Source organism: Sarcophilus harrisii, chromosome 4, assembly GCF_902635505.1.
Source record: "Sarcophilus harrisii chromosome 4, mSarHar1.11, whole genome shotgun sequence".
NCBI lineage: Eukaryota > Metazoa > Chordata > Mammalia > Dasyuromorphia > Dasyuridae > Sarcophilus > Sarcophilus harrisii.
This window is the reverse complement of record NC_045429.1, coordinates 420,174,032-420,198,675: the sequence shown is the minus strand read 5'-3', so window position 1 is coordinate 420,198,675 and position 24,644 is coordinate 420,174,032. Positions and strand designations below refer to the sequence as shown.

The following is a 24,644-nucleotide window of genomic DNA, read 5'->3' as shown; positions in this document are numbered from 1 at the left end:
CAGGGGCCGCCTTCCCGGGAGAGTGATTGGACTCAGCTGCGGCGTGAGGAGGCCGGGGGTTGGCTTGCGCTTTGCGGGGCAGCTGAGGGAGGAGAAAAGGCGGCTGACTGAACTCAGCTCTGAGGTATAAGCGTCCCGAGTTTATTACGTAGCGGAGGGAACCTGAAGAGCCCGCGGGAAGGGGGCGGGGCTCTGGGCTGCGGGGCGGGGCGTGCGCTGGAGATTGGCACGTGACAGGGGATGGCGTGGGAGAGGAAAGAAAAAGGGGTTAGAGAGTAGCACATGCTTCGGGGGCGAAGGGCGCGTGCGTGGAGGAGGATCGCGCCGGGGCTGGCACCTTGAGCAGCGGGATGTATCAGCTGCACGGGGAACGGGGTGGGGCCGGAGAAGTCATGAGTCCGGCATTGGGCAGCGACTTTGTAGGTAGAATTTAAATACAGTGCACGGGCTTGGGGAACAATATCCACACTGGTAAATTGCACGTAAGAGACGTCATCGGCAGGTGTGGGGGCTGCTGGCTCTTTCCCCTTCTGTCCTACTGTGAGAGTCTGACTTGGAAGGCGCCTATGTGTGTGCGTGCGCGTGCGCGTGAGTGTCTATGTATGGATAGATTTCTGGCTCGGAAAGCGTGCGCGCGCACGTGCGCGTGCGCGTGTGTATATACGTGTTTGTGTGTATGGACATTTCTGGCTCGGAAAGTGTGTGTGCGCGTGCGTGTGCATGTGCGTGCGCGTGCGTATATAGACAGAGTTCTGGCTCGGAAAGCGCGTGCGTGCGCGTGCGCGTGTGTTTATGCGTGTTTGTGTATAGACAGATTTCTGGCTCGGAAAGCGTGTGTGCGCGTGCGCGTGTGTATATAGACAGTTCTGGCTCGGAAAGCGCGTGCGTGCGCGTGCGCGTGTGTTTATGCGTGTTTGTGTGTATAGACAAGATTTCTGGCTCGGAACGCGCGTGCGTGCGCGTGCGCGTGTGTTTATGCGTGTTTGTGTGTATAGACAAGATTTCTGGCTCGGAACGCGCGTGCGCGCGTGTGTAATGATCTCTCTCTGAGATCAGGCTTTCTCCCTCGGACGGGACGGCCCTCACTCCCCTGTTGCTTCCTCCTAGATAAGATCTGGAAAAACCTTGGGAAAATGTCAGCGAGGGAGGCGAAGCAAGAGCCCCAGGGGGTTGGGATGCCGCTCTCCAGCCCCTCGGTTTCCCTCGGAAGCCTAGGCAAGACTCGCTGTCCAATGTGCATGGAGCTTTTTAAAGTCCCCAGGATCTTGCCGTGCTTGCACACGTTCTGCACGACCTGCCTGGAAAAGCTGGAGCCCTTCTCCGTCCTGGCCCTGCGACCATCTGACCTAGAAACGTCCCCGGAGGGAGCCAGGCCTTGGGATAAGCCGCCGCCGCCGCCGCCGCCGCCAGCGCCGCCGCAGGAGTCACAGCTCAGCATCCTCTGCCCAGTCTGTGATACGGAGGTTGACCTGCCTCCAGGGGGCGTGAAGTCCCTGACTATGGACCACCTGGCTGTGAATGAGGTGCTGCAACAAAACCTGCAGGAGGACACGCCGGGCGTGGTGTGTGATCTGTGCAGCGACCGGGAAGTGGATAATCGCTGTCTCACCTGCAAGGTGAATCTGTGCCAGTTCTGCAGTCAGGCCCATAGGTAAAGAAGGGGGGTCCCCTTCATCCGGGCCCGGGTACACAGCGCTCCCGAGGCCATTCGCTCTGGAGGGGAAGGTTTCCTCCCCAGCTGCAGTAGCCGCTCACCTCTTTTGTGCATTCGCCTGACCTAGGAGAGGGGCCTGGACTCAGTTCAGTGATTATTAAACGCCAGTTGCGTAGAAGACACTGTGCTAGACAAAAACAAACAAACAAACAAACAAACAAAAAACCCGTCAACATGTGTCTTTTTGTAGATTGAGAAAACTGAAATTGCAGAGCGAAAAAGGACTTTACTAAAATCACACAGGTAGCAAGTAGGAGACCCGCTTCTAACTTCCTAGAGTGCTCAGAGTACAACCGAGAGAACATTTCAACACTTATATTAACCAAAGGGTCAGTCATTAGAATGCTTGGCTTGACCCTTCCCATGGCCAGATTGGCAGTCAGGTCGCCCTGTGAGGGGGGTCAGTGTGTGCTGGCAGCAGCCCCCTGTCTGGTTTTTGGATCTCTTAGCATTTGGTGGGCAAACCAGTTCCTAGATATCTCTGCTGAGGTTTTCTTGGCAAGAATAGTGGTTTTGATTTTTCCTACTCCAGCCCATTTTGCAGATGAGGAGACTGAGGCAAATAGGGGTGATTTGCCCGTGTCTGAAGCCAGAGTTGAGACTCAGGTCTTCCTGACTGGGTGCTATTCACTGTTGCTTGTCGATGATATTTAGGAGAGGCATCAGAGGAATAGTTTCACTTGGCTTTTAATCTGCAGTTGTGAGATGATCCTTAGATAGTGGACAGCAGGTCCCTCCTGGGTAACTCTTCCTACAATCCCTCTTCTAGTAGGTTATGTTACTTGAAATGGATTCCTAAATGCCGAACAAACTTTATGGGGTTTTTGTTTGTTCGTTTTTAATTTAGGATTGGTTACTGATCTGGACTTTTTTCTGATACTAAAAATAACTTATGGGGAACCTGAAAGAAGGCAGGTTGTGTTAAAGGTGGCATTGACTATTTAGTATTCTTCTGGTGTCCATTATAAGTGTTTGTAAGTAGTAGAGCTCTCTTGAGTTCGGAGCAACTAGAAATCAGAAATGACTGTGGACTGGTTTGAGGGGTAGCTGCTACATGGAGAAAATGCCCTTCCAAAGCCTTTTACTTGAATTTTATCTGGACTTATTCAGCACAAGCTACTCCATAATTCAGTTCCCTTGAAGGGTCATTGCTGAGTCATTTAACAGATTTTCCAGCACCTAATGTAGAGTGTCACTTGAGAGTTCCTCTCCTGTTTGCCAAAGGGCAAACGGTTCTGCAGGCTCTTGTTTCACTTTGTTCAGACATAGGGAGAAGGGTAAAAAGCTCTTTACGATTCACTGTGACCTTTTGGGATTTACTACTTCTCATGCCTTGAGGTGGATTTTTTTTTGTTGGCTGCTCAGAGATTTGGAGTCAGGTCTAGAACTGAAATCGCCTAAATTTTAGCATTCTGAGATGATGTGGACCAAGTTTAGAACTTATGGCTGTGCTATAGAATCTTTACTGGTTGGCAATAGTTTTTACAATTTTTGATCTATAATTGTAATGCCGGAGAAACTGAGGCAGGGGAGAGATTAGAGAGTTTTCAATATTTTATTAATTTGAGAGTATAATTGACTGGACAGGACTCTCGTCTCAAATTATCCAGTCAGATAGAGATAAAAATGTACTGGGACTAAGGAAACTATGTTGGTCCTAGGGCTGGAGGAGACTGTCATCTCAAAGAATCCAGCACCTGAATGGGCGTATCTCAAGCTCTTAAATACCCCTCTAGAGACAAAGAAGGGGTAAGAAGCACGGGAAGACTTCTGTCAGGATGGGGGAGACCATAAATCCTAAAAGCCCAGAGACAGGATGTCTGAATACCCAGAGATAAAGATGTCAGTGAGGTATCTTGGAATATTTTAGAGGGATATTGTAAATTCTTGAGGACAGGGAAGTCCTTAGAGTAAACGGTTCCCAATCTTAATGGACCAGAAGGGGTTTTTACAGTTTTAAGGAATTGAGACAGAACACACAAGTTAAGGAAACTTGAGATAAAGGAAACTAGTTCAGGGAAACCAAGTCAGAACAGTTAAAGAGAACTGTGGCATAACATAGTAGTTGCAAACAGATAAATTTAAGCATAATGAAAGGAAAATTTTCCTACAGAGTTATCCAAGAATGGAATGGGCCATTTGGAAGATAATGGGTTTTCTTTAGAGAAGGTTTTCAAATAAAGGGTGGATGACTGATTGTCACAGCTATATTGTAGAAAGGGCTTCTAATCAGGTATTGATTAGGCTAGATGGCTTCTGAGGTTCCTTTCATCTTTGAGATTCCATGATTATCATTTCTGTGGCACATTGTGTATTCATTTAATAAACTACCTTGGAATTTTTTTTTTGTTATTCCTATACATTTATCTCTGATCACAAGTCAATTAGTACATTTCATTTTTTCACAGAATCAGAAACATCAAGTAATTTGATCCAAAAACAAAATGGCAGAAGTGAGCTTAGGACCTTAGCCCCCTACATTTCATGGCCACCACTCCTTTTGCTGAGTCATAATCTTCCTTTAATCTTGTCCGTGTCTGTTTAACCTAGGCGGCAAAAAAAAACTTCTTCCCATTCTGTCATGCCTATGAAGGACCTGAAAGGATACAGCCAGATTGGGAAGCAAATTATGTGTTCTATCCACCCTGCTGAGGAGCTGAACCTGTTCTGCGAGCAGTGTGACCAGCCGATGTGTGGGGTCTGTGTGCTAGGTGAACATCGGGGGCACACCTACGACTTGATTGGCAACATTATCCACAAGCACGGGAACTCCATGCGGGAGCTCCTCCACAGCACCCAGCCCCACGTGGGCTCCTTAGAGAGAGCCCTGGCCCAGATTGAGGGGGTGGGAAGTGCCCTCCGTTGCCGCATGGATGCCCTATCCGCTGACATCCGGGAGTTCTGCGATGGCTACATCACTGCTATCAGAGAACATCGCGATCAGTTGCTGAAACAATTGGAAGACCTCCGGATCCAGAAAGAGAATTCTCTGCACCTTCAGAAGCTCCAGGTGGAGCAGCTGCTAGCAGATCTGCGCACAGGAGTGGAGTTCACAGAACACTTGCTGAGCAATGGCTCCGACCTGGAAATTCTAATCACCAAGGAGGTCGTAGTGAATCGGTTGAAGAAGCTCAAGAAAGCTGACTACAGCATTGGCCCTGGGGTAGATGATGGCATATGCTTCTCCCCACAGGAGAAGGCGGGACAGTACGGTGGCTATGAAGTTTTTGGAGCAATTCTCACCAAAGGGGTTGATCCTGCCCAGTGCATTCTCCAAGGGGAAGGTAAGGAGAGCATTTCTTGTTCATCTCTAGATGCTTTGGGGATGGACTCTTCCTGTGCCATGGATTATGGTCCCGCATGCTCCTTGAGAGCATTTCTCTTCTGGTCAGTTTACTGAGACAGAGGGATGCCATGAGAAACTGGACACCTCCATCCTCCTTATCTAGTTACCATGGGAATCAGAGGGAGATATTTTATAGACCTCTCATGAAGTTTAAGTTTTTTTCCATGAGAAAAGTAGCACTTGCCCAGCAACTCAAAGTCCCTGCCTAATTTCTCTAAAGTGAATAGGAATGAGAGGCAGAGGAGGCGAGAGCAGTGACTTAGCAGTCACACCTTGCCTCGTAATTCCTCATGTAATACATTAGAGCAGGCTCCCAAGGGAGCAGGGATCCAAGAAAGAAAGGGGCCCTGTGAGTTCTTCCCTATGCACACCAGCCATCAGCAGGTCACTGTCTTTTGAAAGAGGGGATTAGAGAAATCCCTTTTAGAATAACACTCCTTTTTCCCATGTTCTGTCCTAGAGTTGGGTCTGAGCTCTTAGATTTAGAGAATATTAGAGCTAGAAGGAGGCTTGTCAAGTTATAGATGAGGAAGTTGAAACCTAAGAGAGGTGACTTGATTTGTCCTAGATCACAGCTAGTTAGGGGCAGAATGGGAAACAAAATCCAGTCTAAAGGTCTTTAAAAGCTTCTATTTTATGACTAAGGCATGTTCCGGAATCATCCTTTTTTAGTGAAATCTTTTCCATAGGATATTAGAAACATTTGGGGCTGTCTCAAAGCCTGTGCTTGCCATCACACTGTAGAGTAGCCACAGTCAGCTTCTATCTAGAAGGCAGGTTAGCAGGCCAGCAATAGCAGTGAGGGGGACCCCAGGCCAGATTCCTCCAGTATTTTCTCTGATGATCCAGAACCCCAAGCAGGAGAGGGTAGGAGCCAGAGAACTGTGCTGTTGTGGGGAGCCCAAAGAAGGACCCAGCCTACTGAAGCTTCCTGTGTTACATGGGATGCCCAGCTCCTTCGGAGGACTGCAACTTCTAGAAGCATCCCTTCCCCTTCATTTCTATGATTTAGATATAATTCAGATGCTAACTACATCTTCCTTCTTCCTTTTCTACACAGTAACAATTTTGATTCCACGTTCATTTTGTTTTTCCCCTGGTGTAAATCTCCTCTCTATCCCAAACAGATCCCAAATGAGAATAATAATGAATAAAGATAAGAAGTCAGAAGGCAGCAACCAAACAGAAATTGAAACCTTAGCAGGGGGTAATACTTGTAGAGAGACAAAATATCAATGAGCCTTTTCTTAATTCTTTTGTTCCTATTACAGTTTAGCCCTTACTGAAGGGAAGGGAAACACCTTAATTTGGGGTGTACTGGCCATTTGATTTTTTCTGGGCTTCAGTTTCTTCCTTTCTTAACAGTGCTACACTAAGTAATCTTTAGGTGATCTCTTGTAAAGGGCTCTCCTATTTTACTGATGATTCCATAAAAAGTCAGCAAGGACCAAATCCAAATGCTGAGTGCTCTGATCCTTTCACACTCGACAGTGATGGGCCTTGAGACGACCTCTAGGCTTCAGGGTATTTTTGGATTGGAATTGGAGCTGCCTCAGGAAGGCTGCCCTGAAGATCCATTTTCTGACTCTGGATGTGGCTTTGATTCAGGATTCCTCCAGGGTTGCTGTGTGGCCAGATGTTCTAGAGAATGTCTGGGGAGTCTCACTGTGGGAATCTCTGATCCAGGCTTGGGGGGGTGGGCCTCCAGGGCACATAGCCTATAAACAGTAAGGCCGCATGCCAGGTGACTTGCCCTTTGGGTGCACTGCTTGCTGTGGTAGTCACTCAGGAGCAAGATGCAGAAGGATGTCTCTGGCTGAGAAGGGAGGTTGAGGCAAAGGTAAATTTTTTTTTCTTCTAAAAGTCTGTGGAGTAAAATGCTGTTGAATATGAGCATTTTCATCCTTTTAATTTGTTCTTTTGCAGTAATGATTTACTTAATGCTTTCTTCTTCAGACATCCACAAAGCTTGGGAAAAGCAGAAAGTCACTTTTACTCTGCTCTGCAGAGATATATTAGGGGAGTCCATGGGCAGAGGAGGAGAGCACATCCGAGTGAGCGTCATCCATAAAAACAAGAAGGACTGGTTGGTATCAGACAGCTAAGTCTCATGGGTAATACACACGTAGAACTGAACACTTCAGACTCCCACTATTAGGATATCTAAGTGCCTTCTCCCGGGTGCTTTGAGAAGTCTATTTAAGAGTGATGATTCCCATTGGTTACAGTTTTCCCTTTCAAGAGAATGCTGTCTGTGTGGGGATGAAAGCCGGAGATCATCCTTTATCTATTACAGTTAATGGTTCCTGTGAACAGAGGCTGTTTGCTTCCTCGGAGCCCTCTCTGAGACCCAAATGTCTCTAAACTTAAAAATAAAAAGTTATGTCTGTGCTGGACCAATGAGCAGTGACTTCCTTAGAACCCAGTATTTGTTTTGCTCCATAATAATATTCAGAGTACATGTGTTTGGTGCCAGGAGAGGGAAAGACAAAGAAAATTCTAATAGAAAGAATAGGATCAAATTATCTTGGATTGGAATCCTAGAAACCATTTTGGAGATGAAAGAGATCTTAGAAATAATTAGCACCTCTTCTCTTGTTTTGAGGAAGGTCATATCATGAAACAACACTGTATATTGGCGAATACTTGCTGTGGACCCAGTGGGCCTGGGTTTCAAGTCCTGCTTCTGATCCAATGTGATCTAGGCAAGTCACTCATCTCCTGGACCATCTCTGTATAATTGCTCTGCTGTATAATTGGGGAGTTGACCTGGAAGAGAGGCAAGACCTCCGAGGCTGGCCAGTCCAGTCCCCTCTTTTTTACAGATGAGAAAATGGAGAAACAGGGAGAATAATGTGTATAAGGTCATTGAGTTTCTGGGAGTTAGAGATGAGACTTGAACCCAGGTCCAGGATATGCCATATCATGCAGATCCCTTGCTACCCCAAGACGTTTTTATGTGACCCCAGACCTAGAGGGATATAAAATAGATATAGGAATCAGACCTTTACTGATAAATAATCATTCAGTTATGAGACCCCATATGGTGTCCTGAACCACAGTCTAAGAAGCTGGAATATAGAGTGTGACCCCTGAAGCTTCTTGCAGCTCTGGAGTCTTTGTCAGCTCTGGTTTGTGGCACTTGCTCAGGGGTAGAATTAATCGGGAAGAAGTAACTCTCTGGTGAGCTTCCTAGGTTCCCTGACAAAGAAGGCTTAAGTAGTGATGCCTTTGGCCTTTGGAGACCCCAAGTGTCATTGATTCTTATAACTGATACTCAGACATATGTGAACAAGTCTTTCTTGAACTCTTGTCCCCATCTAGTGTTCTTAAGACGATGGTTCAGGATAACAACAATGGAACTTACGCGATTTCCTTTATCCCCGAGGACCCCGGCCCCTATACTGTGTGCGTCTGTGTCAGAGAGCAGCATGTCCAGGTGAGTGAGATGGCTACTGGTGGTCCTGATCGCCATCACTGCCACAGCCCCCTCCCCCAGAGGATGGTCCTTTTCCCCTCAGAAACTGAGCCCATCCTTCCCTTGCAGAAAGATGTTTGAAGCAGGATGTAACAGGATTACTTGGTGCTGAATAAAGGATGTATTTGGGGGCACCAGGCGAGGTCCATATGCTCACCCTGTCTCTTCTTCAGTTAGTTCATTCTCTATCAGAATACGGTGCATTGGAATGCCCCCAAAGGTGGAAAACAACCTATCTTCACGCAAATTAGCCCATTAGAGCAGCAATCTCTGTCCCCTTCCCAACTTTGAGGCCTTCTGACCTTAGTGGAAGAGCTCAGGGAGGGCTGTGCCCGCTCCACTCTGTCCTTGTATTTCTGTGGCGGCCCCTTCCTTTTTTCGGACCAGAGATGATCTATAACAGACCTGAGACATTGAAAAGGAAGTTTTTGTGTCCGTGACATTTTAGATCTGAAGTGGCAGTAAGCCGTCTGCACAGGTGATTGGGATCCTGCATTTCCTCCTGGGCATTTGGCAGCGTTTGGGCAGGGAGCACATGGGGACACTCGCAGTTTGGTATAGGATTCACTTGTGAGGTTGGAGTAGCTCATGCAGAAATGAAACTGTCACTGATAATCATTTTCCAAGTGGAGAGCCTGCCCTCCATCTGTTTCTGTCTGCCTTCCTCTCCACAGTGCTTCTCTACCTCCCATGGACAAAGGTGGGAACTTAAAAGGCTAGGAGGGGATAGAGGCAGTGAACCGGAGGGGTCAGACACGGTCACAGGGCACCCATGTCTTGTGGGGTCATGACACTCTACTGTAGTAGGCTTTCTGGGACTTGCACAAATGGACCCAGTAGTAGGTCGTGTTGGATCCACTAGTGAACACGAAAGCATGCATGTTTCCACAGTGTGGGATACACCAGGATCACAGATTTAGAGCTGGAAGGAAATCTGAGAGCAGGAGATAGTGATGAGGATGACTGCATGGAAAAGCCCAAAAGACGTGGGAGCATTAAAAATAAATTATTTGTATTTTGTTGTTTTTAGTTCTGTGTGAGCCCATTTAAAGTTTTCTTGGCAAAGATACTGGGGTGGTTTGCCATTTCCTTCTCCAGCTCATTTTACAGATAAGGAAACTGAGGCAGACAAGGTTAGTGACCTGCCCAGAATTACCCAGATCTATTTGTTGTGCCACTTAGCTGCCCCAAATGATTGGGAATTATTCTTTTAGTCACGAATTATTTTATTAGCACATAGGCACTACAAAACAAGCCTTTGAGTGAGTCCCAGGGAGCATTTCTGGACTTGAGCTGCCTGCCACAGAGCTTTACAATAACTTCAGAGTGCACTGAGGGTCTGTGGGGGCAAGGGGAACAAAGTCTTGACCCCTTTGCAGGAGCACACGCAGGTACAGAGGCCCATGTTTGGTGGGACAGACCTTTCCTCCTGACCCAGCTTGGGGACAGTCCTCGACTTGGTGTTTCTTCCCCTAGGCTGGAATGGACATTTGCTCACGGGGCCCGTGCCCTGCTCTGTGGTCTCTATGATTTTGTAGGGCTCACCATACACAATGAACGTGAGGAGGAGGCGACGCCCACATCCGGGGGTCTTCCACTGCTGCTCCTTCTGTTCCAGTGGAGGCAAGAAGAGTGCCCGCTGTGCCTGTGGGGGGACCATGGCAGGTGAGAGGCCCATGCGGGGCAGGACCTGTGCCCACCCATGGAGGCTATGGGCTTGAGAACGTCCCGCCTCCCCTGACCTTGGGGTGGACCCTATAGGGCTGAGCCGTGTCACGGTAAATCACAAATGCCTCACAAAATGTGGAGAAAGCACTGTTAGGGCTTTGTGGTTCTGCCCTTGGGAGGCGTGTGGGGAAAAGTGCCAGGGATTTCTTTGGCAACAGGCAGACCAGGGAGGAGTCGGCAGAGCTCCCACTCCCCTCCTGGGGTCACTCATCTCCCCACTTTTGCTCCTCTGTTACTCCCTTCATGCTTCCTTCAGCTTGGTACAGGGGCAAAAGGGCCGCTTCTGCTTTCTGATGCTTACTGTCCGTGTGATCTTGTACAAGTCACTCTTCTTGTATCTCAGATTCTTCCGAAAAACGAGAGCTGGACCAGACAGTCCCTGAGGTCTCCTCTCCCCAGTGCCTTTTCTAGCTGCTTTGCACTCCTGGCTGAGTGCCGATTAAACAGCATGATAAAAAAATAAGGGTTCATGATAACTAATGGGGGGCAGTGAGGTGCAGCCTCACTGGGCACTCATCCAGTCTCACACTTAGCAGCTGTGTGAGCCTGAGAAAGTTACTTAAGTCTGCCTCCCAACAAACTATATATTACCTTTCTCTACCAACTTTGTTCTGGCTAATAAGATTGATTATTGACTTTTTTTTTTTTTTTTTTGCTGAGGCAGTTGGGGTTAAGTGACTTGCTCAGAGGTCACACAGCTAGGAAGCGTTAAGTGTCTAAGATCAAATTTGAACTCAGGTCCTCCTGACTTCAGAGCTGGTGCTCTAGGGGGCCAGTTCACTGTTCCTCAGATCCTTGGAGGGCTGGACTATAGTAAAAACAAAAACTTTGTTTTGTGGGCCTTTAAATAAATAAACTTCACAGCCCTGGGTGAGGGGGATAAAGGTTCTCAGCTGTCGCATCTGGCCCGCAGGCCTTAGTTTGAGGACCCCTGCGGGTACACCAACTAGCTGCCCTGATTATTGACAGATATTCACCTGTGGGTGAAGATCACATGACAATGTTGATTAAACACTGTGCTACTAATCTCTTAAGTGCTTCAGCCAGCGATTGGCTGTAGTTAATCAATTTAACGCTGTGCCATGGCCAAAGCTACCTCTGCTAAGACTTGCTTTCCAGGATTTTCCTTCTGAAAGCTGATACTTGGTCTCCCCTCCACCATACCTGGGTGGACCAGTTAAGGAGCTTTCATTAAGCAAGCGTCACTTTGGGCAAGGTCCAAGGCTAAGGTGCTGGAAAAAGCGAAAAGGAAACAGTCTCTGACCTCAAGGCTCCCACAGGCTGGCAGGGAAAAACATGAACGCAGAAGTGGGTCAAAATACGGACAGGGTGCCTGCCCTTGGTGAGCCTCGTTCCGTTGGAATTGTTAAGCGCTCAGGCTAATTCTTGGTCTCTCGGGCAGGGGGGTACCAAGGCTGCGGACACGGACACAAAGGTCATCCAGGCCGCCGTCACTGGTCGTGCTGTGGTGGGACGGAGGAGAAATCGGAATGCTCCTGGAAGGTAGAAGACGAGATCAGTTCCCACAGGAGCCTAGTCCGGACGGTGGCTCTCTGAGTTTTCCGATGATACAAAGGCCGAATCTGCAGGAACGTTAGTTACTGGGAAGTCCCTGGGCCTTGGGGCCAAGCTGGGCTGAGCTGCTGATTAATTCTGAAGAAACCCCTAAAATAAATGCGCCTTATCTTACCATCGAGATCAGTGCCCCTGCATGTTACTGGGGTGATGAGGTACTGCTCTGCACCCAAACGAAGCCCAGCACTAGGTGCTCTCCCTGCCGTGGTCCCACCGAGCGTCCCTGATGTGAGGGAAAGACCACGCGGATTCCTGGCTCCACATGTCACTGACCGCGCCGGCTAAAAGCCAAGGTTTGTTTCTGGCTGCTGGTGGAATAGTAGCATGATCTTTGTCTACAAAGGGGCTAGGCTACTAGATCATAATGATGGGGGGGAAGGATATTGTCTCATCTCAAATAGAGCTTTGCTTTCAATAGCTACGACTTTCAGGCTGCTAGAGTTGTTCAGTCATTTATGTCCAGCTCTTTGTGACCCCATTTAGGGTTTTCTTGGCAAAGGTACTGCAGTGCTTTGCCATTTCCTTCTCTAGCTCATTTTTACAGACAAGGAAACTGAGGGAGGACAGGGCTAAGGGATTTTCCCAGGGTCACACATCAGCTAATAAAGGTCTGAGGCCAGATTTGAACTTTCAAAGGGGAATTTTCTTGATTTCAGGCCTGCCACTCTATCCATTGTGCTGCCACCTAGCTGCTCCTACTGGCTAAAAGTCAAGATTTGGTATTTTCTTAATAATGGTAGTAAATCCACAGCATTATCTTTACCTACAAGGGTATTATGCTACTACATAATAATTATTAAAAAAAAAAAGATATTTTATAATCTAGTTTTCCTTCCCATAGCCAGATATTTCAGGTTATGAGGCTTAGAGATAGGCACACTTCTACACGAAACCTGTAAGATCTGATTTTGGTTAATACAGGCTATAAGCTTAAAGAGGTAGTTAGCTAACTATTTTATGTTCTTGTGGTAGTTTTCTATTTTGCAATGGAAAGAAAACTGATTATGCTTTAGCATTAATTTAGCATTTTGTACACTATCTTGGATGCCTTCTGGATTATATACAGACAAACTAGACATCAGTTAATCAAGGCTTTTCTTGAACTCTCCTCCTACTGATTTGTTTAAAGGACAACCATGAAGAATCATAGTAAGATTTTAGAAGCTCTTACCAAAAAATGCAAAACTGAGCAATACTGTTTTCTGGATATTTCACAAACCAAAATCTTATCATACACCCAATAAATAGAAAAGGAATCAACTGCAGATTATAACAAAGACAAAACAAAATATGGCTATAGGGATGTCTGTTCTGTTGGCTCATTTCTGCCCTCATATAGTACTTGGAATGAAGAAAGCTAAGTATTTTTTGGTTAATTGAATAGGGCATGAATTTTTCCAATTTTTCCTCTATTAATAAGCATTTGTAATCCAAGCATCCTTTCCTTCCCTATTGAGACACATCACATTGTAACTACAGTCCATTGGTGGGGAGATCAGATGGGAAGGGGTTAAAGACTATAAACCTATTTCCAAAAGCTGTCATTTTATAACCTGGGGGAGCTAATAGCTTTTGTTTGTGATGTGCCCTTGTCTTCTCCATCAAAGAGAAAAGGGGGAAAAAATGTTTTTAGAAACATCAAGAATGACTGAGGCACCATCTCTCACCATCAAATTGACTAAGATGTCAGAAAAGGAAAATGGTCAATGCTGGAGAGGGGATGTAAGGAAAAGGAGACATTAATGTATTGTTAGTGGAGTTGTAAACTGGTCCAACCATTTTGGAGAATATGGAACTATGCCCAGAGAGCTATGTGTTTATCCTTTGAACCCAGCAATACCACAACCAGGTCCAAAGAGATCAAAGAAAAAGGACCCAAATGTACAGAAATCTTTATAGAAACTCTTCATGGTAGCAAAGAATAGAAACTGAGGGGATGTCTGTTGGAGTTCAGCTCCACTGAATGTCAAGTGTGAGTATTCACCCAAAGCCAGGTAGAAGACAATTTCCAGAGTGCCAGTGCTTATATACTTTATATGAAAACACTTAACCTTTTAGGCTAGTGTTACAATATTACTAGCTACCTTCAGTTGACATCATATACCTTCCAGAGTTAATACATAATCCATACTTTGACATTTCAGTATCCACCTTAACTATCAATACTAAGTACTTAATAGTTAAAATTCCTTGTTTCTGTCGCCTGCCATTCTCTATCAAGATTACCCTAATTTTACCAAATATGTTTTTACAATTATTAATACCTAGACTGAACTCTAGCTGTTCATGGACATATTCAATACTGGCCCTGTACAGGTGCCCATCAATTGATAAATGACTGAAGAACTTTATGAACATTATATGATGGTTGTGCTGTGAAAAGTGATGAAGGGGAAGATTTGAGAAAAACCTGGGAAGATTTATATGAACTGATGCACAGTAAAGGGAGTAGAACCAGAATAACCTACACAGTAACAGCAACACTACAGAGATAATCAGCTGGGAAAGACAGGAACTCTGACCAGGGCAGTGATTTAGCACAAATCCAATGAAAAAATGATGTAAAATGATATCCACTTCCAGGGAGAGAACTCTGATGGATTCAGAGTACAGATGCAGATGAAAGCATGTTTTTTTTCCTTTTTCTTTTCCTGCTTTTATCCCTTAAGAATATGGCTAATGTGGAAATGTTTTACATGACATACACACATACATGTATGCATACTATTTCTTGCTTATTCAATGGATGAAGGAAGCGTTGGAGAGGAGAGAATTTGGAAATGATACTATGAGAAGCAATTTTAAATTTTGGTACTCATTCTTTTTTTCAGCTGTTTATACTAAAGCTTCTTATATTGTACCATATCATTTTCCTTTTATTCCTCAGAAGTGCAGTTTACACCTTAAGAAACAGTAGCTTTCCTTAGAGGCACCAGTGGAGTCCCAGTTCACACAGGTGCTTCACTTTGGAGTATACCCTGAATCTTTGCCTTACAAATCCCTTGATTGAGGGGGAAGAGTTCTACTTAAGAAAAGCCTTCCTTGTTCTCTGTAGGTACAAATTATCATGAGAAAAAAAAATTTTTTTTTAAAAAGACCCCAAACAAACAACTGCCAGGCACTTCACAGAGTTTATTATAATTTGAATACCAATAAAAACCCCAAGTTATTGAAATAATAGGAGGATGATTTAATTGGAAAGTTGCCTGGTAGACTTTCTCTGAGAGGCTCCTGCCAGGAAGGAAAGAAGGTCTATGGGACAAACTTCTCTGGTAGGAAAATGCCAAAATGAAGTGGTGTCTCCAGAGATTAACTGGGTTACCCAGTCCCATTGTAACAGATGGTTTCCTGAGGATTTGGCTAAGTGCTTTATACAACACGATGCACAGTTCTGTGAAGGTTGTTAGAAGCCATAACCTCCCAGCCCTACAGCTCCTTTTTTCTAAACATAGAATGTCCCTTTGGGTTTCTAAACTCCTTTTCCTACCCAGAGTGTTCATACTGATTTACAAACAAATGCTCCATCCTCAGTTTTTCTGAGAGAGCATGACTGTCACTTTCTGGGGCTATGGGAGTGAGATGAAAAAAGGGGCTGATTGAGCAGGGAAGGGGCAGAAACAGAATCGATATGCCTAACTTCTCTCCCCTCACGAGGTCACAGAAGGGAAGAAATGATGAAGGGGAAGGTTTCAGGAAAACCTAAGAACACTTATATGAAGTGATGGAAAGTGAAGTGAAAAGAACCAGAAGAATAATCTGTAAACAACCAGTTGTGAAAGACTTGAACCACTTTGACCAATACAAAGATCCTCTACAACTCCAAAGGAATCATGATGTATTGTAAACTATGATCCACTTCAGAGAAGAACCGATGGATTCAGTGCAGATGCATCTGAATATTCCCCCAGAGAGGTTGTTCAGATTTGTCTTGGATAGAAAAATTAAACGCCAAATAGGATTTTGAGGTCAGCAAGGGTGAGGTTGGTAAAGGATTCGCCAGATCCAGACAGAACTTGTGTGGCTAAATCCTTCTTCCTGGATTGCAGGTATGAGATCTTCTCTTCCACTGTGTCCTCGCAGACAAACCTAAAAAACCCAAAACATAATATCATTTTCCTCAGGCTGCATGCACCAAAAAACAAACAAACAAAAAAACCAAAACCAAAAAACTCTTACATAACTTGAAACTCGTGCACTAATCTTTTCAAAATAAAACAAATTCTTTTAAAACTATAAATAAGATATTGAAACCTAAACTAGGAAGTCAAAAAAGGGAAAAAAACCTATAGAATAATAATCTTAACGAACCCTGATATAAACATTTGAAGTAAAATGTTAACAAAGAGATTAAAACAGTATCATATAAATTAAACACTATGACCACAGTTTATATTTATTTCAAGTTTAGAACTGATTTAGTATTAGGAAAACAATAAACATAAGTGACCACATTAATAATGAGAACAACAAAGATTATATGATAATATCAAGAAATGCAGGAAAAACTTTTTTTTAAAAGTATAAACATCTTTTTGTTTAGAAACACTGTAAGACAAAAGAATAAATGGATTTTTCCTTTACATGATAAATAGTATATATGGAAAATGAGGCAGTATTAAATGTAAGGAGAATTAATGAGAGTCCTAATCAAATAACAGGTTATAAAACAAATCCACACAAATCATTAGCACTTCTGTATAATACCAATCAAAACTAATAGGAAGAGATAGAAATTCCATGTAAAATAACTACAGAACAGGAGTCTACCTACCAAAATCTACAGAGAAACTAAATGAATACACTTAAATCACTGGTTATGAAAGTAAAGACATAAATAAGAGATATATTAATTGCTCCTGGATAGGCCAAGTGATATTTTTAAAAAACGAAAATATCTAAACTAATTTATTTATCCAATGCCATGATAGATTATCAAAGGATTATTTTTTAGAACTAGAAAAAAAAAATTTGGAGGAGCAAAAAGTCAAGAATCTCAAGGGTGAAAATGAAAAATGGGCAGGAAGAGTATTTCAAACTATACTATAAAGCAACAACCACCAAAACAATTTGATCCTAGTTAAAAAGCAGAGATTAGTCAGTACATGATCTATGTGGGTCCATGATACACTGAAACAGACAAACCTAGTAGCCTTGATAGCCTAGTAGCCTTGATAAATTCAAAGATACTAAAGTCTATGGTAAGAACTCACTACATGTCATACATTTAGGGGAAACATCAGTTGGGAATGGCTGAAAAAGATAAGGTATGCAGAAGTAATGGAATACTGTTCTATAAGAAATGATGAGCAGCATGATTTCAGAAAGGCCTGGAGAAGCTTACACGAACTGATACTTAGTGAAGTAAGGGGAACCAAGAAAACAGCAACAGTAAGATTATATGATGATCAACTGTGATGGACTTGGCTCTTTTCAACAATGAGTTGATTCAAGGCAACTTCAATAGACTTGTGAATGGAAAAAGTTATCTGCATTCTGAACTTTGGAGACTGAATATGAATAAAAGCATAGTATTTTCACTTTTGTTGTGGTGGTGGTTATTGTTTGTTTTTTCCTTTTTGATCTGATTTTTCTCACATAGCATGACAAATGTGGAAATATGTTTAGAAGAATTGCACATGTTTAACCTATATAGGATTACTTGCTGTCTAGGGGAGAGAGGAGGGAGAAAAATTTGGAACACAAGGTTTTGCAAGGGTCCATGTTGAAAACTATTTTTGCATGTATTTTTTAAAATAAAAAATTATTATAAAAAAAATTTATGGGAAAACAAAACAGTTGTTTGGCAGAAATCAGATTTAGAACTAACTTCATACCACATACAAGGATAACATCCAGTGGACATGTAATCTAGACACAAAGGGTGACTTTATAAACAAATTAAAAGAACAAGAAATTACTTTTGAGAACTATGTATAAGGAAAGAGCTCATGATCAAACAAGGGACAGCAAAAATCACAGAAGATAAAGTATACAATTTCAATTACATAAAATATGAGTTTTTGCATAAAAAAGAAAACAACCCAATGCTGCTAAGATCAAAAGGAAAATAGTTAAGTGGTTATAAAAAAAAAGTAAATAAACCTTTTCAATAAATTTCTGTAGTAGAGGTATGATTTCCAACACACACATATACACGTGCACGCACGAGCGTGTGTATGTGTGCATGTGTGTATGAAGACAGATTCAAATTTGATTTTTGGGCCATTCTCCAGTTGATAAATAGTCAAAGCATATGAATAAGCAGTTTGGGGAGTAGGAAATCCAAGCTATCAGTAGCCCTATATAAAAAGTACTCCAAATGGTTAGAGAAATGAAAATTAAAAGAACTCTCAGGTACCACTTCACATTCATAAGACCGGCAAAGTTAACAGAAAAGAAAAGTGATAAATTCTGGAGAGACTGTAAGTACACATCGATGCATTATTGTGAATTGGGCCAGCCATTCTGGGAAGCAATTTGGGAACTGTGCCCAAAAAGTTAACAAACTGTGCAATACTCTGACCTAACAATACTATTCAACCTATTCACCAAGGAGATCAAAAGAAGAGGAAAAGGTCTTATATACACAAAAAAATATTTATAGCAGCTCTTTTTTGTGGTGGCCAAATAGTTGAACACATACATAAATCATTTCAAATCAATAAGCCAAAGGTAGAAGAGCTCATACCCTACCCAAAGAAGGCAAAAAATCTTAGAAGGATTTTTGAGCCCTAAAGGTCATTTCTCACCTGTGTATGACAACATCATTTTTCTGTCCAACTCGGTAAATTCGGTCACAAGCTTGCTCCTCAAGTGCTGGATTCCTGCCAAAGATGAGAGGAAAAAACAAAGATTTCAGCAACTTGAACTGTACTCACTGACATGATGCTTAAAACTTGCTCTTCAGTATCTTTGTAATACTGTGCAATTATCTGTCCTCCACATTTTTGGATAGAGAGGTGTCTTTCCTCCTTAATTATTCTTTGCCCTGTCTTTATTTGAGAACTGTTTGCTATTGAGGCAAGGGTGAGACCTATCTCCAAAGAGTCAACCTGTCAAAAATATCTATTTTCAACCCCAGTCTCTTCTTTAAAATCCTCTCAACATTTCAGTGTCTCTTTAAATCTCTGGGAATCACCTTCTGTTTCAGGAACTGCCATGATTCTTTACCATATATTCCTTATTCAGTTTTCCCCCATAAAGACCTGTGTGGGGCCAAGCACAAGAAAGTCTGAACCTAATTTTCCAGAACTCAGCCCAGTATGGTAGCTCCAACTGTACCACTTCTAAGTTGTTGAGGACTGGAGCACAGCAAGAATCCCTAGGAGCACTGCTCAACATGGAAATTCCAGATTGGAGTAAAAGTCAAGAAAACAAAGGATAATTATTAAAAATTTTCATAGCAATTAATCCATTCACTTTTATATGCAAACTGTATAACTGTGTTACAGGTATTTTCCCTGTCAAGTCCAACACAAACAATAATATAGAGTTGGCATGTTAAATATACTTCAGTTTCCTGTACATGTAATTGAAAAGTTCGTGCTTTTTTTTGAGTAACTGTTTTTTTTTTTTTTTTAATTCTCCTAAGCTGAAATGTTCTTGGATCCCAGAAAATGTATTTTGGAAATGGCACATGGTGTTGCAGCTGAAACTGACAGATGTTTGCTCTCAGCTGGCAGAAATGGCTGTGCTTCAGTTACCATAGCAACAGATGTGAGTTTTAGCAATCAAGTGGAAGACTAAGTCATCATTTGAAATCTTATTCAAGATTTCTGGAAACCCTCCCCTCCCCACCCCCCCCCCCCCAAAAAAAAACACATTATGTTTAGTTCTACTGTAACAACACATAAGCAACACATCCATGTAGATGGCCCAGGCACTTCTAGAGAATAAAGGGAAAACTCGATAAATAAAGCAGATCCCCACCTCCTATCTGTCCTACATATGGAAAGAAAGCAGTGGGTACCAGTGCATATCCAGAAGAAAAAGGTGGTTCCCTCCAATGAGGTTCAGTCCAACGCCTCCAGCCAAGAGAGAGATCAGCATTACCTTCAAAAGGAAGCACATGTTACTAATTCTGAAAGGCCATCATGATCATCACATGGGCTGCTGCCGGATTTCCTCCTCTCACCAATGATTGCATGATTCCATGGGGAATCAAAAGATCTTCTTTCCATCACTTACTTCCTCTTAATAAAAACTCCATTTTACCTGTTCCTAGCAGTCACACATCAAATGTAAAGTGAGTGTCGGTGACACACATAGTGCTACCTGTAGTCAGTCTCAGCTTGAGAGTCAGATACAAAGCTGGAGCTCTGATACACAGTTCAGACAACCTGCTTCACCAACTTGTCTGCTCCTAACAGTTCATGAAGATAGAGAATTCCAGGAAGAGCAAAGTCATTACAAAAAGCACCATGTTGATGAATTCACAGGAGGAAATAATCCAGTGTTTGGAATTTGGGTATTTTGCTAGTAGCCAAAAATTCATGCTCTACAGGGGAAGTAGGCTGGAGTACTACTTTCAACCTGTATGTATTTGCCATAAAAGTCAGCAGTTTGGGATGCAATTATAGATTCTCTTTAATGGTAGCTAAAATGGAGTAGATTTCAGAGACTGGTAATTGTTGGAATCCCTACAAAGTGTTAACTCTTTAGAGTTGATAGAGACAATAATTATCTAATTTAGCATGGTTCAGTATGACTGATCTGATCTTACAAGATGTTATGGGCCAGAACTTGAAACAAGGTACTAAGTGGAACTGATAGAAACAATGCTTGTGTTCATACTTTTAGAGAGCTCATATAAGCAAGAAGCTCTCAGGGCCACACACAGAGCATTCTGGGAGATACAGAAGCCCACAAGCCCACAAGCCCACTCTCGAAGGTGGAGTCAGATTCATTCCAACTTTCACCTTGGTGCTGGCTAGAGACATTTGGAAGAAGAGAAGCTGAAGCCGGTGGAAGCAAAAGATTAGGGGCAAGAGCTCTTGGAACCAAGGAGAGATAGGCTTCTAAGAAAGCTAACCGGGCCTCAGGAAGAAGATTCAGAAACAGGAGAAAATAAACATGGCTGTATTTAGAGTGATTATTACTCTGAACTGAAACTAAGGCTCCCTCCAGAAAACCTCCCCAAGAAACCTGCTCCCAGAGAGAACCATTATATTATATAAAAGAAGAGAACACCACGTTTTGGCTATCAACCCTAATGAGTTAACACTTTGTAAGGATTCCAACAGGTAATCCTATTGTTAGTAATCAATTAGCCTTAAGCATTCTTGACATCAAAGGACTATGAATAGAAAAGGAATCTATGAAGCCAAATGTCTTCTGTAAGAGAACTAATTCCTTTTGGCAAGGCTGAAGGCTGACAGCCTCATATTGTCACCTTTCACTTACACCTTTGTAGATAGTCAGTGTCAAACTGACCAATCTGTGCCCTGGAGAGAGAAATTAGACTGCTGATCTTCAGGAGATTTCAGTCAGCATTTTTCATGATCCATTTCCTACCTGAGGCTTACTGTAGCTTCTGTTGAAGGCCTCGACAAGGTCCATCCTCTGTTTGGGATTGACAGAGCCATCAATGACGGCATAAGTCAGCCCACGTCGCTGAAGATGCAGAGCCACAATTTTCAGCATGGAGGTCCACTGAGACACAATGACACTAAAAACAGAAAAGGGAACAAATACAACATGCTCTCACTCAGTCTATAGGTCTCAGTATCCCTGTTAGGCATGACCTCAAGTCCTCAGGTGGAAGGATGGGTTTCTACCTAAGCACCATCTCCAAATCCTTAGAAATCTGATACAGAGGAAAGACCACCAGCTTTAAAGTCAAAGTATGTGGGTTCAGATCTTACCTCTGTCATAATTCAGTCAGCAAGGAATTAAATACTTAATAGTTGTTACTGTTTTTCAATTAGTCCAACTTCTAGTGACTCCATTTATTTTTCTTGGCAAAGGTGCAGCAGTGCTTTGGCATTTCTGCTCCAGTTCATGACAGCTGAGGAAACTGAGGCAAACAAGGTAAGGTGACTTGCCCAGGAAGTGTCTGAGGCCAGATTTGAACTCAAAGAGACGAGTCCTCCTGCCTTTGGACCTGCGCCTCCGGCTGCCCTTTGAGCACTTAGTAGGTATCATGACCTGAACAAGCCACTTAAGCTCCCTGAGCCTCTGTTTCCTCACCTGTAAGATGGGCAGCCTGGGACTGCTTCCAACTCCGGATGCAGTTCTTTGTGCCTCTCCCTTGTGACCTCCATCCCATCCCCAGAGAGCTTTCCCTGCTCTGTCCCTTCTCTTCTTCAGTGCTCCCCTTACTGGAGGCTCCTTTGCTGCTGCCCACAGACCCACCAAGGCCATTCACATGCTTAGAAAACCTTGGCCGGGGCGTTCTCTCCAATTCTGATCATTCACTATCATCTCTTGGAGCTGCTTACCATTGCCTCTGCCTCCCCTCCCACTTTTCACCCCTTAGAATCAGGCTTTCACTACCCCCCTCCTCCATGGAAATTCCTTTCTCTACAATCTCTTCCCTGCTAAGCCAATCCTTTTGGTCAGTGCTCAGCTTCCCTGACCACCCTGTGGTTTCTGACAACTCTGTCCATTCTCCTGCCAGCACACTCTCTCCTTTCTTGGCTTCCATTATACTGCCCAAGCATAGCGGACAGAACATTGTTCTTGGGGATCTCTAAGACTAAGTTTAAATGTCACCCCAGACACTTAAAAGCTGTGCGACTCTGGGCAGGTTTACAGCTCTCTCTGCCTCAGATGCGTCTTTTAAAATGGGGACAATAATAACATCTATTCCACTGGGTTGTTGTGGGTATCAAGTGATATGACATACAAAAGGACTTTGGGATTCTTAGAGCACTAAAGAAATATTAGCCTCCATCATTTCCTCTGATTACTCCGCCTTAGTCTCCTTTGCTAGATCATCCTTGCCCAAGAGATAAGTGCTGGTGTAGACTTCAGGACTCTGTCCTTGGCCCTCATTAAATATCTCCACTCCAAAGTGTATATATGCATCTCACACACATATTCATGTTTAGGAGTGGGGGAGTGAGAGAGAAGAGAGAGGAGAGGAAGGGAGGGAGAGATAGAAGGAGAGAGGGAGAAACTAAGAGAGAGAGAGGGAGGAGGAGAAAGGGAGAGAGAGAAGAGAGAATCACAAGAGAGAGAGAGACAGAGAGAGAGAGAGAAAAGAGAGGAGTGAGAGAAAAGAAAGAGAGAGAGACAGAGGGGGGGGGGAGAGGGGGAAAGGGAGGGAAGGAATGGTTTTGGTTTTGCCTTTATATCCCCAGGGCACCTTTAAGAAAAATGTCTGTTTAATCAAATTGTCACATCATTAGGGACTGGCCTCTGAGATTTCACAAAATCTAGTCTTTAGAATCTGAGAGTTGAAAGGGACTACAGCAGTCATCTAGTGCAAACCATAAAGGAAAGAAATCCTCATTGTAACAGGCCTGATGAGGGAGACTCCATGCTGCCTCAAGGCTTCTGAGGAACACGACTCTACCACTTTTACAAGCAGCCAGTCCCACATGTGAACAGCTCAGATTCTGCTGCCATAGGTTTACCCTAGCTCTGAATTGATGACATAAAAGGTAAAGAATGAATTCTTTGAATTACTTATGCTAAATACTGTCAAAATAAAACCAGAACCTCTAGTTAAACGGATATCTTTTTTGTTATTATATATCTTGGAATCTAGCTAGAGAATAAATCCATTATTCTATCATTGAAGAAAAACAACAGAGATAATCAGGTCATCTCTCTGGCAGTTACTGACCTCAAATTGCTTTTTTACTTTTAGAAAGTTTCCTCCAGACACTTATTATTATAGGGCTCCTGGAGAGATTTCTCCTTCAGTCTGTACCACAAGAAAATTTCCATTCATAATCATGAATAGGTAATGGTTTACATCCACTCTAATTGCTGTACTCTTTCCGTTTTGGTGTGACTCAAGGTCCTTGGGAAAAATTTTTTGACAATCACCGAACAGTACCAATTCTCCAGTTAGTCATAACTAAGCACAGGAAAGTGATACATTACATTTACCTTTTTTGAAATTCTGTTTTTTTCTGGATCAGCTCCAGCTCTGCTAACAGATTTGAGATCTAGATAAAAGAGATTAATTTGTAAGTTTATGAAAAACCCTTTATATATTACTTGTATACATTAAAATTACAAGAATCCACAGAGCTGGGCTTATGTTTTATATACAACAGGGTTTTGCTTATTATCATGCAGAGAAACCATACACACACACACATACACACACTTAAAATCCTGAACTAAATATATTCATTTGTGTCTTTCCCATATGATGAAGGTTTCTTTCTTCTTTTAAACAGGTATATGTGCTACTCAATATTGCCTCCTACAAATAATCGCCTGTCAATAGGCTAATCTACTGAATAGTGTGAGTGGGTGAAACAGAGAGAAATAGTCAAATGACTTCTTTAATTTGCACCCAAATTAAAACTTTCATTGATGAATACCATAAATAGAAATGAACTTGAAGTTCCAGTTTGATTAGGTCACATAATTCAACTACTATCAAGTATTTTTCTTTTAACATTTTAACTGATGCCTTTTTCCTTTACACTAGTCATTCCCCAAATGCCTAACTCATAAAGTCTCTCTTTGTCAACACAGATTGATATATTTGTTGAATGACTAATTCATTACAAAAACTACCTCTTTCACCTCCACTTTTCTCCTTTACTCTAATTGTTGTTCCAACCCATCCAATGTCCATGCCTGGATTGGGCAGCCCTCCATTAAAGTTTCAGGGTATT

General features: G+C 43.1%; 2 protein-coding genes across 6 annotated transcripts in view; one reads left to right on the top strand and one right to left on the bottom strand.

The window, feature by feature from the left end:
• Positions 1–44: 44 nt before the first annotated feature.
• TRIM45 (tripartite motif containing 45) lies at positions 45–11,962 on the top strand. Of its 5 annotated transcripts, none has more exons than XM_031967375.1 (7): positions 45–124; positions 1,108–1,651; positions 4,265–4,998; positions 7,017–7,146; positions 8,385–8,499; positions 10,077–10,203; positions 11,669–11,962. In XM_031967375.1, exons 2-7 carry the CDS (start codon positions 1,134–1,136, stop codon positions 11,821–11,823), a joined length of 1,779 nt encoding a protein of 592 aa, XP_031823235.1. In that variant the 5' UTR covers positions 45–124; positions 1,108–1,133; the 3' UTR covers positions 11,824–11,962. The 5 variants fall into 5 exon arrangements, with proteins under 5 accessions (XP_031823235.1, XP_023359249.1, XP_031823234.1 ...); XM_023503481.2 differs by lacking the exon at positions 45–124 and adding an exon at positions 261–423; XM_031967374.1 differs by lacking the exon at positions 45–124 and adding an exon at positions 266–471.
• A 2,991-nt stretch (positions 11,963–14,953) lies between these two features.
• Positions 14,954–24,644, bottom strand: part of TTF2 (transcription termination factor 2) — a 48,923-nt gene continuing 39,232 nt past the window's right edge. The window contains exons 19-23 of the mRNA XM_031967371.1: positions 23,902–23,960; positions 21,355–21,508; positions 19,811–19,893; positions 18,591–18,665; positions 14,954–15,927 (exon numbers count right to left, since the gene is read on the bottom strand). Of these exons, the coding sequence (XP_031823231.1) occupies positions 15,783–15,927; positions 18,591–18,665; positions 19,811–19,893; positions 21,355–21,508; positions 23,902–23,960 (516 nt within the window). The 3' untranslated portion in view covers positions 14,954–15,782. The remainder of the gene's footprint in view (positions 15,928–18,590; positions 18,666–19,810; positions 19,894–21,354; positions 21,509–23,901; positions 23,961–24,644) is intronic.